This window comes from Xenopus laevis, chromosome 5S (assembly GCF_017654675.1).
Source record: "Xenopus laevis strain J_2021 chromosome 5S, Xenopus_laevis_v10.1, whole genome shotgun sequence".
In the NCBI taxonomy this organism is placed as follows: domain Eukaryota; kingdom Metazoa; phylum Chordata; class Amphibia; order Anura; family Pipidae; genus Xenopus; species Xenopus laevis.
Window position 1 is genome coordinate 125676045 of NC_054380.1, and position 19516 is coordinate 125695560.

The window sequence follows — 19516 nt, forward strand, 5'->3', positions numbered from 1 at the left end:
GAGTTGCTTAGATTGTCAGGAATATCATACAATACAGTAGAGATGGCGCTGGGCATCTTCAACTACACTGTTTCTGCTGGGCTGTTTCCATAAAAAGTAAATTGATTTAAGGGTTGAGGTATAACATGTATGTATATTGCAATGCAATGCTTTCCATTATAGGAACACAAGCCCATTACAGTTGGAATTTGTGCTACAGGGATGATTATTGATTATAAGTTTTCTAATTATGATTTTCAGCACTGTATCAACCTAAAACCAGCTGTATACCTATTAGACTAGTGGGTCTATAAGAATTTTCTAAGAATACTCATTTAATCTTCTACATAATCCATTTTGAAGGTAAATTAGGGGGAGATGGGGTTAATCATTAATATGCTATAGGGCCCCTCACCAAATTGTTCAACTTGTGGGGGATGGAACCAAAAAAACACTGCTCTAAAGGAGAATTCAGCACGTAGTTTAAAAAACTAATTTTTTTTCGGAAATTTCATGACTTTTGGTGCATGTGCAGTGGTTCGGGTCTGGAAATTTACTGCGCATGTCCCGAAAATGCCGTCAATGCACGAAGATTACCGGAGAAGAAGAAGATGGCTGCCATGAACTGGCCAGAATCTGCACGGAGGGGTGAGTAAAAAATTCGGAGCATTTGCCAGGGGGGGGGGGGCAGGTAGGCTGCGGGGGGTCTACCCAGGGTGGGGGGGAGGGTTTTTTAACTACGGGTTGAATTCTCCTTTAAGGTGGCCATAGACGATGCCGCCAAACGAGCGGATCTCTCCCCCATATGCCCACATTGAAGAATGATTGGATCAGAATGGATCCGATACCGGCAGTTAGTTTGCGGGACCACATAGATGCACAGATGCGGCCACGATCCGATGGAATTTTTTAACCTGCGCGATAGAGATGATATCGATCGGGGAAGCCCGTCAGATGGCCCCATACACAGGCCAATAAGCTGCTGACTCGGTGTGTCGGCAGCTTTTATCGGCCTTAAGTCTCACAGATCTAAAGGAAGTCTCAGTAAACTGACTTCCAGACTGCCACATACAAATTTTATTGTCCCACCCATATTTTCCTAACTGCCACCCTTTCTATTTAACACTACCGTTTGTCAGCCATTCTATACTTAGAATTGTTTACTTATCCCTCCGTTACTCCATCCTCTGCCCAAGATCAACATCCTTTTCCCAGAGTTTCTGCCACATGGATACCCTTCCTCAGTCTCTTGTCTGTGTCAGGTTGAACGATCATGTCACTAACCTCCATTTATTCCTTCTCCTCACTCACTATTTGTGTGAACTACTCTGAGCCACCACTAAACTGTCACTATTTCATCCCCAGCTGCCAGACAAGATGTAACTTTTTACCTGTGGATTATTTAAATTAACGTGTTAGGATGCAATGCTTTTAGTACTTGCCTGGGTAAGGTAAGGTAACTGCAAAATGTTTAAGAAAGTGTAATTAACATGAAGACACATCTCTTTTTACCTACTCTTCCAGTCCAGTAGACACTCTCCATGGTGGCATTTTAGTTTACCATTACCAGCCCTAGACAAGCCAGAAGGTTCACTGCAGAAATGTATTATGACGACATGCCAGTACGTTCACTACAGAAAATGGACAAGAAACACATTAACCCTAGACATGTCAATAAGATCATTGCAGAAATGTATAGATTGAAAGCATTACCTGACTCACTATAAACCTAGTGCAATGATGAGATTACTCCAAGTGTATATCTGCTATGATAAAGACAAAACTCCAAGCTTTCTATTGGTGCAATGAAGACATTATGTCTAGTCTGTCACTGGTACAATGCAGAATGCTAAAGGACAAGAAAGTGAGTACTACAAGCATGTCACTGTTGCAATGATTTTTCTGATTACATTGTTTGCTAGTTGATACACACATACGCCTTTGGATTTCATGAGTCTGTAAGTTTCACTCCCCCATAGATTGTAAGCTCTGTGACCTCTATCCTCTTGTTTCCTTGACACTAAGCTCTTAATTTTTATTGTAACTGTTTTATTTGTATTTATTCTTGTAATGACCCCCATTTGTTCTATTATTTATTGTTCTGCTGTACAGTGTCTGGCTCTCAAGTAGTGATATATAAATTAGAATATTCACACATAAATACATTGTGACACCCACATGGCCTCAGCCCACCGTCTGCAAAAACACTAGAGCATTCAGACTAAATGAACGCAAAATAATTCAGCCTTCAGTGAAACCCACCCAGCATGTGCTCATTACTGAATCTGAGAGACATTAAAACTATGGGAACAATCCATAAGAATCTAAGGAAGGGAGTTTGTGATGAATTCAGATAGTTAGCATGGGGCTAATTATGAAATGTTACATAATGATATCTGGCTTTCTATATCTCAGCGCTGCACGTCTGCTCACAGTTACGCCTTCTGCATGGTCTGCAGTCATTTCCTGCAACAGTACCCTCCACACTAAAGACCTCGCTAACTGCCAGATGCACAGAGTACATGTTACTTCTTACAATTCCATAAACTGTCAATTCAGTGGTGAACCATAAAAGCACATGTGACAGAATGTAGTGACATTCTGTTCTCCCATACAACTGATTCATTCTGTAGCCTAGCAGCATCTGAGCCGGTCACTTACTGTAATGACCAGGGGGACTGACTGCTAAACCAAATGGCAACCAGATGCTAGCCTTAAAGGAAAACGACAGTGTCTGGACCCCAGTCACAAAGTCCTTAGTCTCTGCATTCCTCACCTTCTGCGCGCACCTCTCTTTCTAGTGCAGGAAGCGTGCACAACTCTTTCTATCAAGCGTCAGCATCAAGGGGGTTAAAGCAAAACTATACCCCCAAAATGAATACTTAAGCAACAGATAGTTTATATCAAATTGAATGACATATTAAAGAATCTTACCAAACTGGAATATATATTTACATAAATATTGCCCTTTTACATCTCTTGCCTTGAACCACCATTTTGTGACTCTATCTGTGCTGCCTCAGAGATCACCTGACCAGAAATACTACAACTCTAACTGTAACAGGAAGAAGTGAGGAAGCAAAAGGCAGAACACTGTCTGTTAATTGGCTCATGTGACCTTACATGTGGTTTGTATGTGTGCACAGTGAATCTTATGATCGCAGGGGGCGGCCCTTATTTTTTAAAATGGCAATTTTCTATTTATGATTACCCAATGGCACATACTACTAAAAAAGTATATTATTATGATAATGGTTCATTTACATGAAGCTGGGTTTTACACATGAGCTGTTTTACTCAGTATATTTTAATAGAGACCTACATTGTTTGGGGGGTATAGTTTTCCTTTAAGGAGAGGGAGTGGCAGGGAGGGGGTCTGCGTCGGCAGGGCCCAAAAGAGCAGGGACCCACTGGGTTTTTTCCCAAAGTCTCACCGGCCCAGTCCAACCCACTATACCCCCAAAATAAATACTAAAGTAACATATTATTATTAGGAGGCCTGTTCAAGAATCTTACCAAGCTGGTATATCGATATCTGCAAATCTTGCCCTTTTACATCTTTTACATTGAGCCGCCATTTTGTGATGGTCTGTGTGCTGCCTCAGAGATCACCTGACCAGAAATACTGCAGCTCTAACTGTAACAGGAAGAAGTGTGGGAGTAAAAGACTTTGGGGTTCATTTAGAAACTTTGCACAGGGCAGATTTGTTTGCACCGTGGATATATTTGCCCTGCGCATGGTTATATTTATAAAGCTGGATAAGAGTGGGGTATTAAATGTGCAAACAGAATTGCAATTTTTTTTTTTCGCACTGCGAATGTCCATGAGAGCTTTTTTAAATATGGCAAAAATCTTTGGTGGCGGACAAAATATTCGCAAAACAGTTTCGCATATTGCAAATTTAAATTGCTGTCGACACTATTTCCGCGCACAACAATCTCGCACAGTGGCCGCACTCACGCAAACACTCATCTCATTTGAGAGCCATTTGCGAAAATCTGTTCTCAATGCGTATTCGCAACAAGCGGAAAGATGGGCACAGCAGTGCAATATTTTAGCGGTCAGGAAATGTGCAATACAACCATTTGTGAATAAATATGCTCAGTGCGAACTTTATAAATTACCCCCTTTGTCCTTTAATTGGCTCATGTGACCTAACATGTATGTAAATCCTTGGTCTGTTTGTGTGCACCGTGAATCGTAAGATGCCAAGGGGGCAGCCATATGTTCTTAAAATGGCAAAATTTTATTTAGGATATGGCACATACAGGTAGGGGATCAATCTGGAAACCCATTATCCAGAAAACTCAGAATTATGGGAAGGCCATCACCCATAGACTCCATTTTAATAAAATCATTTATATTTTTAAAAATGATTTATTTTTCTCTGTTATAATAAAACAGCACGTTGTACTTGATCCAAAACAAGATATCATTAATCCTTATAGAGTTTAATTAAAGGGGAACTCTGGCTTCCAAACTAAAATTTGATAAGTGTGTACCCTGGCCTTTAGGACAGAGCCACCTGTTCTCCACATCTTACAGACAGCATGCAGGAACTACATAACCCACAATGCATTGCACATTGATGTTCCATTCATTATTGAAATCCCGTGTGCAGGGAATTGTAGAATTTGGAGGATACAGGCTGAGGAAAGCTGACTGCGGATACAGGGATACAAAGTAACAGTAGTCAGCCAGCTCAGCAAAGTAGTAAGACAGATCAGCAGGAGAGCAGGGGGCTAGGCTTAGGGAACTTTTCTAAACCATTTAAATCATGAAAAGTCTGCATATTTTTTAATTGATGTATATTGCAAAATTGCTTGAAATTATGTTTACTTTTCAAAAAGCTCAAGTTATGTTTTTGTGGAGTTCCCTTTAATGTTTAAATAATGTTTTAGTAGACTTAAGGTATGGAGATGCAAATTACAGAAAGATCCAATAAAATGGAAAGATCATGGAAAACCCCAGGTCCTGAGCATTCTGGATAATGGGTCCCATACCTGTACTATTAGAAATGTATATTTCTGTGAAAATGATTTACAGGAAGCAGAGTTTTACACATGAGGGTATTGCCACGTGGCATACAGTTTGCTGCATGGCGGCATATTTTAGCACAGTACTAGAGGTGGAAAGTAGATGAGCTGACATTCCTGAAAGGCTTATAGTGATTGGCTGCTTGTGACTAGATCCCAGGCAGTTTAGCGAGTCTCCTCTATGGACAACCAACATCGTCTCCTTGTGGGGAGAATGTGGGGTTCATTTATAAAGATAGCGTAGCACTTATTTATTCACATTTGTGTGTTGAAGGCCACGACTTGCGACTATTGTGGAAATTTAATTACGAGAGATAAAGAGGTAAAAATCAAAGTTTATTTGACACAAGCTCCGTGGATACTGAACTCACAAAGAGACAGAATCTTGACGTCTGGAATCACAAAGTTTTTATAAACTCGTATAAAGGGGTTGACCAGTGACAGAGCATAGAGGTATTGCTCCACAGCACAAAAAACAAAGAGCTGCTCTTACAGTCAAACAGGTGGCTCTGTCCTCATGGCAAGTGACAAGTGACCAAGGCTAGCTTGAGAACAGAATCCATCCAAGTCAGGGAGCTCATGTAGGGGATCTGCATACACAGAATTGTATTCTCTCTCGCTACACAATAACACAAGGGATGAAACAAAGGGCAAATGTAAACAGTGTTCTCTTGTTATAACTATAAAGTGCGACTGTGTGAAGAACTATTTTCTCATGAGTCGGAAGCAGCAGTGCTAATGGGGGACAGGGTTATGGATGTATTTGTGTGGCACAATGTACAAAAGAGAATGTACAGAAAAGTCAGGCGGGGGAGGCGCCTATGGATTGCAGCACTATGGATTGGATTAAGCACTATATTTTGCAGCACTATGGGTTGGATTCAGCACTATAGGTTGCAGCACTATAGGTTGGATTCAGCACTATAGGTTGCAGAACTATAGGTTGGATTCGGCACTATAGGTTGCAGCACTATCGGTTGGATTCAGCACTATAGGTTGCAGCACTATCGGTTGGATTCAGCATTATAGGTTGTATTCAGAACTATAGGTTGGATTCAGCACTATAGGTTGCAGCACTATCGGTTGGATTCAGCACTATAGGTTGCAGCACTATCGGTTGGATTCAGCATTATAGGTTGTATTCAGAACTATAGGTTGGATTCAGCACTATAGGTTGCAGCACTATGGGTTGCAGCACTATAGGTTGGATTCAGCATTATAGGTTGCAGAACTATAGGTTGGATTCAGAACTATAGGTTGCAGCACTATCGGTTGGATTCAGCACTATAGGTTGCAGCACTATCGGTTGGATTCAGCATTTGGCACTATAGGTTGAATTCAGCACTATGGGTTGGATTCAGCATTATAGGTTGAATTCAGAACTTTAGGTTGCAGCACTATAGGTTGGATTCAGTACTATAGGTTGCAGCACTATCAGTTGGATTCAGCATTATAGGTTGGAAGATTCAGCACTATAAGTTGCAGCACTATAGGTTGGATTCAGCACTATAGGTTGCAGAACTATAGGTTGGATTCAGCACTATAGGTTGCAGCACTATGTTTGGAGAGCGGAACGTTACTAGTAGTAGGGTCACTCAGTTCCATTGGCCACGCTAAAGGCTCTGGTTTAAAGTCCTAATAAACCTGAGAACTTTGTCCTGGGTCACTGAGTTCGTCCCTCCCCGGCTGACACGCTACAAGCCATATATGGCGGCGGCCCTGCAGCTACACACAGAGGACAAACACAACGCTACTACTGACTCGTGTGTGTGAGTAGGATTATTTTGAGGAATGTGGGCGGGTCCCTAAGTGACAGGCAGGCCCCTGTCCCGGACTCTCCTCCAGACGCTCCTCCCTTTCTCATGAGCACGACCTTTCCCCTACTTTCCAGCTCTCTCCGTTCACCCCGGCTCTGGCAGACACGTCCCGCCCTGGGTGCATGTCTCCTGCACGAGCTGATCACGCTCCACTATTTGCTGCCATTGGCTGGAGCGGAGGCCGGCTGCGCTCTCATTGGCTGTCGTCTCCCTTTCCTCTTAGAGCCGCGTTGTGTCCTCGCTTTGCTTCCTCCGCCCCCTCCTCCTCCCACGGTGCGGCTGTGAGTGAGTGCTGGAGCCGGCCCTCCCATGCAACATGACGAGATACATCCCCAATGCAAAGAAGGGGAAGCTTGTTATTGCTCATCAGCAGCCTGGCTCTGGCGGGTGGTACCGGGACCTGCAGCTCCATTGCCAGCCTTTGTTATACAATAGGAGCATCTGAACCTTGGCTTTTGCTCTGGCAGAGCCCACAATGCTGACTGTGTCCAGTGCCGACATGAACGACTCGGTAAGTCCTCTCTGTGTGTCCCATTGCCTCTGTGTCTCTCAAACTACACACTAGGGTGGGCTCTGTGTCATCTGGGGTCTACCTGTGTATTCTTTGTCTTACCCTATATATGTGTGTATGAGCGCCTTCCTTACTGTCTTACCCTATATATGTGTGTATGAGCGCCTTCCTATTGTTAGTCTTACCCTATATATGTGTGTGTATGAGCACCTTCCTTACTGTTAGTCTTAACCCATATATGTGTGTATGAGTGCCTTCCTTACTGTCGTACCCCATATATGTGTGTATGAGCACCTTCCTTACTGTCTTACCCTATATATGTGTGTATGAGCGCCTTACTTACTGTCTTACCCTATATATGTGTGTATGAGCGCCTTCCTTACTGTCTTACCCTGTATATGTGTGTATGAGCACCTTCCTTACTGTTAGTCTTACCCCATATATGTGTGTATGAGTGCCTTCCTTACTGTCGTACCCCATATATGTGTGTATGAGCGCCTTACTTACTGTCTTACCCTATATATGTGTGTATGAGCGCCTTCCTTACCGTCTTACCCTATATATGTGTGTATGAGCACCTTCCTTACTGTTAGTCTTACCCTATATATGTGTGTATGAGCACCTTCCTTACCGTCTTACCCTATATATGTGTGTATGAGCACCTTCCTTACCGTTACTCTTACCCTATATATGTGTGTATGACCACCCTCCCTACTGTCTTACCCTATATATGTGTGTATGAGCACCTTCCTTACTGTTAGTCTTACCCTATATATGTGTGTATGAGCACCTTCCTTACTGTTAGTCTTACCCTATAGATGTGTGTATGAGCACCTTTTAGTATGAGCACTGTTAGTCTTACCCTATGGGGGCCCTGCTCATGTTTAGTGTTACCTTATATATGTATGTATGTGTGTGTATGGGCACCCTATGTATTGTTTGTGTTACCCTATATATGTGTTTATGGGCACCCTTCTTAATATTATTGTTATCACATATACATGTATAGTGGGGCCCTGCTTATTGTTATCTTATATATGTGTCTATGGGCACCCTGCTTATATATAGTGTTGCCCTATGTGTGTATATGGACCCCCTGCTTATGGTTAGGGGTATAGGTGCATGGGTGTGTATATGTAATATATATGTTACAGTGAGTAGGTAGAGGAAGGGTTCTAATGCATTGGTAGATGTTACCAGTGTACATCATCAGTGTAGGAGAAGTCACCCAGCACAGTTGTTCAACTACAAATCCCTGCATCCCCCCTCCCTGACAGCTGAAGGGAGTTAAGCAAAGAAAGGGGCCACAGGTTGGGCTGTACAGGGCCCTTTGTGTGTGCCCCATTCATAGCACTGTTGTTGTTGCACTGGCTGCATGCAGATGTGCATTGGTGGAGCTGCTGGGACCTGGGGATGCTGTTTCTGTTGAGAGGCAGCTGAGAGGGATGCACTCGGTATTGTTGCTCGGTGCCTATAATATGACATAAGATGGTGGGTTGGGGGGTTGGAATCGCTTAAATCATGTTCAGATCTTTCATACATAGTGTTCGAGGCTTGTGCCCTATAATGACAGTCTGGGCTGTTTCCTACTCCTGACACCAAAATATCAGCTAAAGGGTTCGGCCAAATTGCCCTGCTTCTCTGTTATCCCCTCCAACCGCTTTCAGATGATTTTTGACTTGAGTTCCAGCCCCTCTGCCGCTTCTGACACGCCCAGTCCGCCTCATTTCCCCGCCCCTATTTGCATGGGCCCGCCCGCTTCACATGGCTATTTAAATGCATGACGTCTTTCGGATCTATATTTGGACTCCAAGGCCACGCCCCTTGGGAGGCCGGGCAGAAGTGGTGGGTGGGATTAGCATTGCCTGGAGCATCTTATTGTTTGTGCGAGCTGCTGTATGTGACAAAGAGAGAAAAAGGCGCGCTTATCAGTGTCTGATAAGCGCGGGATGGTATCAGTGATAGCCGGCTTGTGTAGCTGCTGTGGGAATAAAATATCCCTTTGGTACAGTCTCCTGCACACAATACACAGCAACCCAGTGGCCCTCAGCGCATACAGAAAGTGAAAAACATCCTGTGAGGAGAGGGGGCGGCAGTCAGCTGACTTGTACCGAAACTGAACAGGGTGTGGCTTCAGCAAACGGCATCTCCTCACTTGTTTGTCACAATTATGGTCTTGTGACTGGGGAGCAGGGTTGGCAGTTCTCCAGCCAAATTGGGCTACTAAATTAAAGCCCAGGCTGGTTTGTACTTTGGAAACAAGCCAAAGTTGTTCCAATCCTGTGTCTCCCAATGCATGTTGGGTAATGTAGTTTTTGTTTAACAATTTGCCAAGTTTTATGTAAGACTACAATACCCAGCATGCAATGGGACAGACTTGTGTAGAAGTCAGGAGTTACCAGATTTTGGGCTGTATCCCAGTCTCCCGTCCCTCCTAAGCGTTTTTGCATTTTCCGGTGACTTTCCTAAATTTTAGACAACTTTGGGGCAAAAATCTGCTGGCCACCAAAATGTCTTGAGGTTGACCTCTTCTACCAATATTTATTGAAATTGTATATGTATAAGGGCCCTATGGGGCCCCTATACATCCTGGGCCCCCCTCTGTAGTTCCGCCCCTGGTGGCGGTTGAATCTGTTCCATTTTGCTTCATGGAAAAATTTTAAAAAGCCATTTTTTTCATATATATTTATTTAATTTTTAGACTTTTTTCACTGCACATATAGTAAAAAAAAAAGTAGCCCAAAAATTGCACAATGAGTTATATTCACATATGGCAGAAGCCAGACATGGCACAAAGAACGTGAGCCTGGTCAAGTACTACAACTCCCAACATGCCTCTGCCAGCAGAGAGTTTTCGTTTAAAAATAAACCTGTCTGCAAGGCCAACATTCCTTTCCCAATGTATATAAAAACAATCACGGTTACACACGTCATGGAGGAGCCAAGAGCTTTAGTCAGGGGTTGTGGAACAATAGGGTAAGTCAATGTGCAATGGCTGAAGTTATCATTTGAGAACTCCCAACATCCCATAGGGACAGAAGGGCTGAAAGGGTGGCACTTGGGGAGAAAATGTGGCCTCTCTCCTACACACAAGAATCACAGGGCTGGAAAACCTCTGCTTTCATATTTATTCCTGGGGTTTCCGTGTCTTCCAGCTGGAATAAAGTGCAGACACAGCCTGACAAGAGCATTAGCCAGAGACTAGACATTCCTGTTGGAAGCAAATCCCTGCGTCTGGAAAGGTATCAAAGGTCAGGGGTTGGCCCTTTCTCTGCTGCCATAGACTACGTGCCAGTAGAAGGGATGGGGGGGAGGGTCACATGACTTTGTTCCCTCAGTAACAAGCAGTGTTTTTTTAGGTAGAAATCGTGCCTCTCGTTCTAATCTAGTCTGCCGGCAGCTCACGTAGGGACAGACCTCTGGAGGATACATCGGCTCAGTGCAGGAGACAAGGCGGCCATCATGGTGAATGCAGTTATTATGGTGGCAGGGAGCTGAAGGGACAATGATTGGTGCAGGTTATAGATACAAGACTTGTTAATTGGGAAGGGGGGTGCTTTTTCCTTCGTATACTGTCAGTGAGAGAGAGAGAGGCACGGGCTCCGGGGGGCAGAGACAGGCGCTTATACTGACACGGGTCATTTGAGGACAGAGCGACCTACTGCGGCAGCCCCACATGTTACGGACCAGAAGCAGCTCCCGACACCGTCCTGGTTACTTCTGTCCGTTCTTAACCTAGTGCCTTGCCCAAACTGCCATTAGCAAGAAACACAATTTTATGAAAAATTGAGGATTAACGAGGTGTTTGGCTTCAGTGCAAGGAGTCCCCCCCCCCATCATAAACACAATTCTACCCATATAATTAGCACCTATCATCTTCTTTTTGGTTTATATTCAGAATAACCACATCATAAAGGAGCTGGTGATGTCATTCACAATTGCAAATGTCGTGCTTAAAGGGACAGGAGGGCTTGTTCACACACATTAGAGACTAACCGGTCGCTTCTGGTTCATTTTGAATCGCTCTTAAATTGATCAAAGGTAGCTGTTGATTTTTTGCTATAGTTCATATTTAGATTATTAGGGTTGGTTTAATTGAATCATGCTGCAGAGGCATTGGGAAGGTAAGTAAGGATGGGGGAGCTGCCATATTGCTTTTCCAGACTTCACCTATAGAACATATATATCAGCCGGCTACAGTGGAGAACTCTATACTAATAACCCTTTCAGTTGGCTATTTGTAACTAATATCCGTTAACTCTTAAAGGGGAAGGAAACCTACTTGGCGCAACCCCCCCCTCCCGTTTGTTGCCCACCCTCCCTCCTCCCCCCTGGCCTACCCGTCCCGCTGGGCAAATGCCCCTAACTTGTTACTTACCCTTCTGCGCAGTTCCAGTCCAGGGAGTTCACAGACGACATCTTCCAGCGATCTTCTTCCTGCTTTGAACGGCGCATGCGCAGTAGGATCATTTCGCCGGTACGCTCTACTGCGCATTCGCGTGACTTTTGGCGCATGTGCAGTAGATCCGTACCGGCGAAATGATCCTACTGCGCATGCGCCAAAACGCCGTTCACAGCAGGAAGAAGATGGCGTCGGTGAACAAACCCTCAAACAAAGTGGTTTCCTTCCACTTTAAAGGAAAACTGTACCCCTCAAACAATGTAGGTCTCTATATACAGCTCATATGTAAAACCCTGTTTCATGTAAATAAACCATTTTCATAATAATATACATTTCGAGGAGAATGTGCCATTGGGTAATTATAAATAGAAAATTGCTATTTTAAAAAAAAAAAAAATAAGGGCCGCCCCCTGGGATTATATGATTCACGGTGCACACAAAGATACCAAACAAACTATATTTGTTAGGTCACATGAACCAATTAACAGACAGTTCTGTCTTTTGCTTCCACACTTCTTCCTGTTACGGTTAGAGCTGCAGTATTTCTGGTCAGGTGATCTCTGAGGCAGCACACAGACTATCACAAAATGGTGGTTCAAGGCAAGAGATGTAAAAGGACACTATTTACTTAAATATATATTCCAGTTTTGTAAGATTCTTTAATATGCCACTTAATTTGATATAAACTGTAATCTGTTGCTTAAGTATTCATTTTGGTGGTAAAGTTGTCCTTTAACAAAGCAAATGTGTGCAACAGGCTAAGTCTTAACTCCTTACAGGAGTGGGGTTCTAGGATTAGAGAACCTCAGACTTTGTGACTGCCCTCTGTAGGGAATTAGGAATACTAAATTGCACTGTTGGCCAGTGTATGAACATGTAATTACTGATAGTAGCCACATGGGATCGGGCTAAATATCAGAGGCCTAACTCTTTCTCCTCTTGCACAGGTGGACTTCATGGATATCTGTGAATCCATACTTGAAAGGAAGAGGCATGACAGCGAGAGGTCCACGTGCAGCACTTTAGAGCAGAATGATTTTGAAGCGGTGGAAGCGCTGGTGTGCATGAGTTCTTGGGGACAGCGATCACATAAAGGAGAGGTGCTCAAGATGAGGCCTTTAACTCCTGCTTCAGACTCGTCCGACTTCATCATGCATTGCGACTCTGCACAGCAGCTGGCCAAAGATTATCATTCCATCTCTATGCTGGTAAGTGCCCCATATTTGTCCATTTTGTGGAACACTTTTTAGTGTGTATGGTTTAAAACCTTATATCACCCAGAGGAAACCCACACAAACTTAAAGTGATACTGACGCTAAACATTTTCTTTTCAAAATATTGATCTACATTAAAAGTAAGAAAGGTGATGTAAAAGCATCCGGCAAATACTTTTATGGCAAAATTATAAATACCATTCAAAGAGAATGTTATGATTTATAATAAAAAAGGTTATTTTCTGATGTCAGTATCTCTTAAGAGTAAGGGGAGATTAGTCACCCCAGTGACAAATCTCCTCTAGTTCGGGGCAACAATCTCCCCGAACTGCCTTACCGCCGGCTAGAATTAAAAATCGCCAGCGGGATGGCACTTGCGGCACTTCGTGAGGCAACTTCGGGCGACGTCGGAAAACGAAGCAACATGAGTGCCATCCCGCTGGCTATTGCTTCCTCGTGAGGCGACTTCGGAAAACGAAGCACCACAAGTGCGATCCTGCTGCTGATTTTTCATTCTAGCCGGCAGGAAGGCAGTTCGGGGAGATTGTCGCCCTGAAGAAGAGGAGATTTGTTGCCGGGGCGACTAATCTCCCCTAATCTGCCCGTGTGCCCTTACCCTTAAGGGAGAATGAAACGCTACACAAATAATGCCTTGGGCAGAATTAGTCCTGCACTGCGAGTCAGCAATGCTTACCTTTTCTAACAGCTTTTTTCTGGTTGCCAGGGTCAAGGACCTTAGCAGCGAGACAGCATAGTAAGATTAGTTAGAAGAATTAGAATACAAGGAATATGAAACCGTTGAGGTTAAGCAGGGTGACAGTGATTGCTACTGGAAAGTTAATCTTTAGGGAAACTTGTTTTTAGCCAAGGCTATAAACCCATAGTATTTTATGTGGGTGTGAAGGAAGCATTATTCACGCTGAGCTGGCAGCATTATCTTGTTTTTGTTACTGGGCTGTTTACTTCCTCTCTACACTTTGATAATTCCATTTATTCCAGGTACAGCCTCCCCAGAGCCTGGCATTATCGTGCCATTATATCAAAGCTTTCCTAAACCCACAGGTGTATCTGTGCCTTTGTGTGCTAAGCCCTTGGCAAGCTATTCCAGAGATGACTCCCTTGTGGCTCTGGGAGCTGTAGTTCAGCAATGGAGTTAGATTCTATGATGAAGAATTTTAGTTCTATATGCAAATTTATTTAGTAAAGTTGATCTTGATGGGGCTCTACCTTTTACATTCTTTTTTTAATCTGAATACCCATGCTTCACTCCAAGGGATCCCTCTAATGCCCAAGTCAAATTCCCTTTCTGGCCAAAGCTAAAGCAATTTCCTCAGAAAAAGGAAACCATTAATATTATTATAGTAACTATTTAATATATACTAAAAAAAAAAATCTAACATACCCCAGTGTGCATTTTGCTTTGGCGAGCGGACTTCCACAATAGGCAGCAATACCTTTTAACTTTGTTAATCCTCCAAAGGACAAGTAAAGCCCCAGGATATCTCCTCACTAATATAGAAGTTGCATGAGGCTCTATATACATATTTTCCGGCCATAAAATAACCATATCAGGAGCAAGTTTTTCTGGGGTTTTAACTGATGAACAAAATGCATAACTTGTAAAATCTGCTTTCTTCCTGCATGCACCCACAAAGCTGTTATATATTCTTCCCAGTCTAGCAGCTTCATGAGAGACCCCCCCCCCCCACTTAACACCCACTTTTTACACCTTAAAGGAGAACTAAAGCTTAACTAAAGAAGTAGCTAGAAATGTTTTACTTGTGCTTCTGTACCAGCCCAAGGTAATCAGCACTTTAGCAGTAAAGATCTGTGTCTCCAAAGATGCCCCAGTAGCTCCCCATCTTCTTTTCTGCTGATTCACTGCACATGCTCTGTGCTGCTGTCACTTACTGAGCTTAGGGACCCACTCACAATATACAGTACACATAGAATAGAAATGTCACAATATAAGGCTGATTAGTAATTAATACAGATAATTACTACATGGCAGCTCAGAAACCAGTGCAATTAGCATCATAATTTAATGATGAGCCCTGTAGCATCAGCTTATATTACAGACCAACCTCATTATCTGCTGGATAATTAGTGACGACCCCTAAGCTTAGCTTCTCAACAGCTGCTCAGAGCCCACTGAGCATGTGAGTGTCACAGACACTTTCCAAGATGGTGACCCCCTGTGACAAGTTTGAAGTCCTGGATCATTGCTGCTATTGACAAGCTGAAACTTTAGGCTGGTGCAATAAGTTCATTATATAAAATAAGTAATTTTTAGCCATATTTATTTTTAGGGTTTAGTTCTCCTTTAATCTGGCCACTTGGCTGTTACCACCATACAGCTCGTGGTCTGCCTCCAGTAAAGCTCGCTAGCTCTTCGACTCTATTGGGTAACATGGTTCCCTCTGCTTGTGTGGGTGTTGCTGTACTGGAACAAATGTACAGCTGTACAAGCAGAAGGCAAAATGCATTTGAAAATAGACAATTTCCTCTTTGCACAAACGTGGAATACACATGTCTAATACAGCTATATCTAGTTGTTATTACATGCTATAAAATCATGTTTTGTTTCTTTTTTGCAGTGCATGACCCCACCACGCAGCCCTGAGTTTGCAGAACCTTGCATTACACTCCCACCTGCCTCCCAAGTGACGTATTGCAAGCCAGTAACTGTCATGTCAAGCAGTTCTGCCTGTTCAGTTAGCTCTTCGAGTGTGGACAAGCCACTGGTTTCAAGCATCCCCAAACTACCTTCTCCGGTGGTGGAAGTATCTACGCCATGCAGAGCAATGGCCACCAGCGTGATACGCCACACAGCCGACAGCTCTCCTTTCCGTTATGTACCTGAGGCACCAGCACAAGCAAAAGTACCAGCATCTAAATGCACTGCCGCAAATAAACACAAGTCTGATCATTCCAAACCTCCTGAAGAAGCACCAGCCCCCCAGAACCCTTTCCACATGCTGCATCGCCCTCAGCCCAAACACCCGTGTACTGACAATACAGATGCAGGCAGCCAGCAGTCATTTGAAAGTGATCAGTCTAAAGACATCAACCAGTTTCTTCCTATTTCTGTTCCTGTCTCCAGCCCCCCAGTGCTCTGTCAGATGATTCCAGTTACTGGCCAGGCAGGCGTTATTTCTGCCTTTATTAAGCCTCATTCCCAGCCCAGTTCTAATTTAGTAAAACCTATTCTCCCCCAGTCTTCCCCTGTTTCCCAGCCAGTGCTCATGGGAGCTCCAGTGTCTCAGGGTGCTTTAATGCTTGTGCTTCCTCAGGCTCCCATCCCACAGTCCCCGCATCAGTGTCCACAGACTCTCATGGCTGTAGGTAACACCAAGCTACTCCCTCTTGCTCCTGCCCCTGTGTTTATCGCTTCAGGACAGAGCAGCCCCCCCCAAATGGACTTCTCTAGAAGGCGCAACTATGTCTGCAACTTTTCTGGGTGCAGGAAGACCTACTTCAAAAGCTCCCACCTAAAGGCACACCTTCGCACACACACAGGTGAGTCCGGTGCCTCCAAAATGGAAGAAGTGGTAAAGGGAATTCACGCTTGCCTCATATTTCAAACTGACATTCAAAATGCTTTTTACAGTCATTTGGCCTCATTTTTGATCACTAAACAAAGCAGCACCAGCGCAGAAACCCATAGCAACCAATTGTTGATATAATGTCATTATGTAAATTGCAGTTGACTGAGCAATGCTGATTGGTAGCAACTGGCAGATATAACTGCATTGGTGCAAATCACTGGCGAACTAAGCAACCACACAGTGGTTTAAATTCTCTTTAGACGAGTTATAGCTGAGTTGCAAAATGTCTTAAAGCGGTTGGTCTGTTTCTGAGACATTTTTTTATTATTTGTGATTTTTCAGTTATTTAGCTTTTTATTCAGCAGCAATCTGGTTGCTAGGGTCCAAGCTACGCTAGCCTTGATTTGAATAAGAGACTGGAATATGAATAGGAGAATCCCGAATAGAAAGATAAGTAATAAAATGTAGAAATAATAATACATTTGTAGCCTTACAGAGCATTTGTTTTTAGATGGGGTCAGTGACCCCCTTTTCAAAGCTAGAAAGAGAAGAAAAAGGCAAATAATTCAATAAATAAATAAGACCAATTGAAAAGTTGACGATTCTATAACATACTAAAAGTTAACTTGACGGTGAACCACTCCTTTAATTTGTTATGGGGTAATGTAAACCAAATCAGTCAGCAGCGGCAAGCAGTTTCAAAACATAAACCTGATTGTTTGGTATAGGTAACTAGTTTTATGATATGACCCTGCCAGGGTTTGCAGTAGGCTGAATGTAGGCCACGATGAGCCTTACTGCAACAGCCACCCTGATTGATGTCCTGATATGGATGGTTGCTATGGAGCTAAGCGTTTGTTACAGGTTTAGGAGCTACAGTCCTCCCGATAACCACAAAAGTTGCAGCACTCGGTCATAATAGTAGTGATGTGCTTTATTCGCTCAGCTCAAAAAACAAGGCATTATTTCAGGCCCCTATCACTGAATACAGGATCAATAAACTATTAATCAATCTACTGCATGGAACAGATAGAGCCCACCCTGTGTGATAAGACCACAAGCTTTATGTTTTGTCCCAGGACCACAAGGCAGGGCACTCATTTCAGAAGTGACTCCACATAATATGTATCTAAGAAAGTCACTTAGGGCAGAGACACATGATGTGTCGGGCGACAAATCTCCTCTTCTTTGGGGCGACTAATCTCCCTGAACTGCGTTCCCGCCGGCTAGAATGTAAATCGCCGGTGGGATGGCACTCAGAGAGCGACTCGTGAGGCAACTTCAGGTGACTTCGGAAAACGAAGCACTCTGAGTGCCATCCCACCGATGATTTACATTCTAGGCAGGGAAAGGCAATTTGGGGAGTTTAGTTGCCCCGAAGAAGAGGAGATTTGTCGCCGGGTGACTAATCTCCCCGAATCTGACAGTATGTCTCTGCCCCAGTGGGAGTAAAGTTTGTTGCATGGCCACTGAGCACTAAGTCACAGCAACCCACTAGCCATATTCACAAGTCTATGACAAATCAAATAAAGGAATACTTGATTGGTTGCTGAAGGTTACTGGACCAGGGTATTACTATCTAATCCTTAAATCAAAACAGTTTTCTATAAGGCATATTCATACAAAATCACGGGGAAAGTTTCAGCTCATCAGCAAAAATGTATTTTTAATTCTATTTTGCAGGGGAAAAGCCGTTCAGCTGTAACTGGGAAGGCTGCGATAAGAAATTTGCTCGCTCCGATGAACTTTCCAGGCACAGAAGAACTCACACTGGGGAAAAGAAATTTGCCTGCCCCGTGTGCGAACGCAGATTTATGCGCAGCGATCACCTCACAAAACATGCCCGGCGGCACCTGACTACAAAGAAAGTGCCCACCTGGCAAACAGAAGTTGGGAAGCTGAACAGAATCTCAGACAAAATACAAAGCTCCGGGCCATCACTCAGCATGTTAGTGTCTATGCCCGCTCCTGTCTAAAACTGTGTGAGCCAATTGAAAGCTCTGAAACTCTCTGAAGCTCCAAAGACTTCAGCTTTACCCACCAATGTCCCTTCCAGTGTAACGCTGTGTGACACAACTTCTAAACAATGCAAGTTTTTTGTTTTGCTAACCTCACTTACAATGGCACCGCATCTTGTTCTGGCAATAAGCAAAGACTTTACTTCCAGCAAGCCTGCTGCATTTTGAGCAGACACTGCTTCCTTGACTTTCTACGTTATGAGCAGAAACCATATATATGTATGTATGTATATATATATATATCTCTGCATTTCAGGCTTTGTAGCAACTTCAGGGCATGTTTATATGGGAAGCAAAATAAAGATCCTGATCAATATTCATTGTGGCAAAATGCATCTGTGCACAGAATTCAAGGAAGTACTAGGCAAGCTTTAAGGAGGAAATGGTTGGCTTGGACCATAGGATTTCATTAAATAAAGTTTATACTAAGGCCCCTTGCACAAGCGATTTCAGGTGTTCTGGCAATCCAGTTTATTTCTCATTCCAAACACCAGAAATTCCACCCCGGATTGCTGGTAATAGAGGTGGTTGAACGACCAGAACTAGCAATTTCGAATAGGAAAATCCCAAAAAAGCTACATGTGTTAAAGCCCTAAGGTAAGTTCACGTAAGCACAGCAAGGACTAGTCTGTGTTGCTTATGGGAACCTGCATTAAATGAAAATTCAACCCAAAAAAAAAAAAAAAACCCTACCCTGGGTAGACCCTCCTCCCACCAGCCACCCTGGGCAAATGCCCCCAAAAGCCCTAATTTTCCATGAAATCACTCGAAACCTGTTTTTTTTTTTTTTTTTTTTTTTTTTGCCCTAAACTCAGCACAGACCATGATATCTTCAAATTTGAAACGGGACCTTTGCCATTGACTACCCCGACAGCTTGGAGATGGAGTATTTTTAAGATTCAGACTTTTAGCAGCCTTGTGGTATAATAAATCACCAAAAAATTTAGTTTTTTTTTTATTCCTCTAAAAATTTGTGTTTTCTAGTGAAAA

The 19516-nt window shown here is 43.4% G+C and overlaps 1 protein-coding gene across 2 annotated transcripts; it reads left to right on the top strand.

The window, feature by feature from the left end:
• The first annotated feature begins 7132 nt into the window (after positions 1-7132).
• On the top strand, positions 7133-19213 carry klf11.S (Kruppel-like factor 11 S homeolog). 2 transcript variants are annotated; one of them, NM_001091346.1, is given in 4 exon segments: positions 7133-7344; positions 12694-12954; positions 15558-16479; positions 18192-19213. In NM_001091346.1, coding segments are annotated over 4 exon segments (1488 nt in total). In that variant the 5' UTR covers positions 7133-7332; the 3' UTR covers positions 18485-19213.
• Positions 19214-19516: the final 303 nt, after the last annotated feature.

What these genes read in the sequence shown, in the direction of transcription:
- klf11.S (XM_041563979.1), top strand. An exon ending in ATCATTCCATCTCTATGCTG is followed by an intron (nt 12,955 to 15,557) that starts GTAAGTGCCCCA and finishes TCTTTTTTGCAG; the next exon opens with TGCATGACCCCACCACGCAG. An exon ending in ACACCTTCGCACACACACAG is followed by an intron (nt 16,480 to 18,191) that starts GTGAGTCCGGTG and finishes TCTATTTTGCAG; the next exon opens with GGGAAAAGCCGTTCAGCTGT.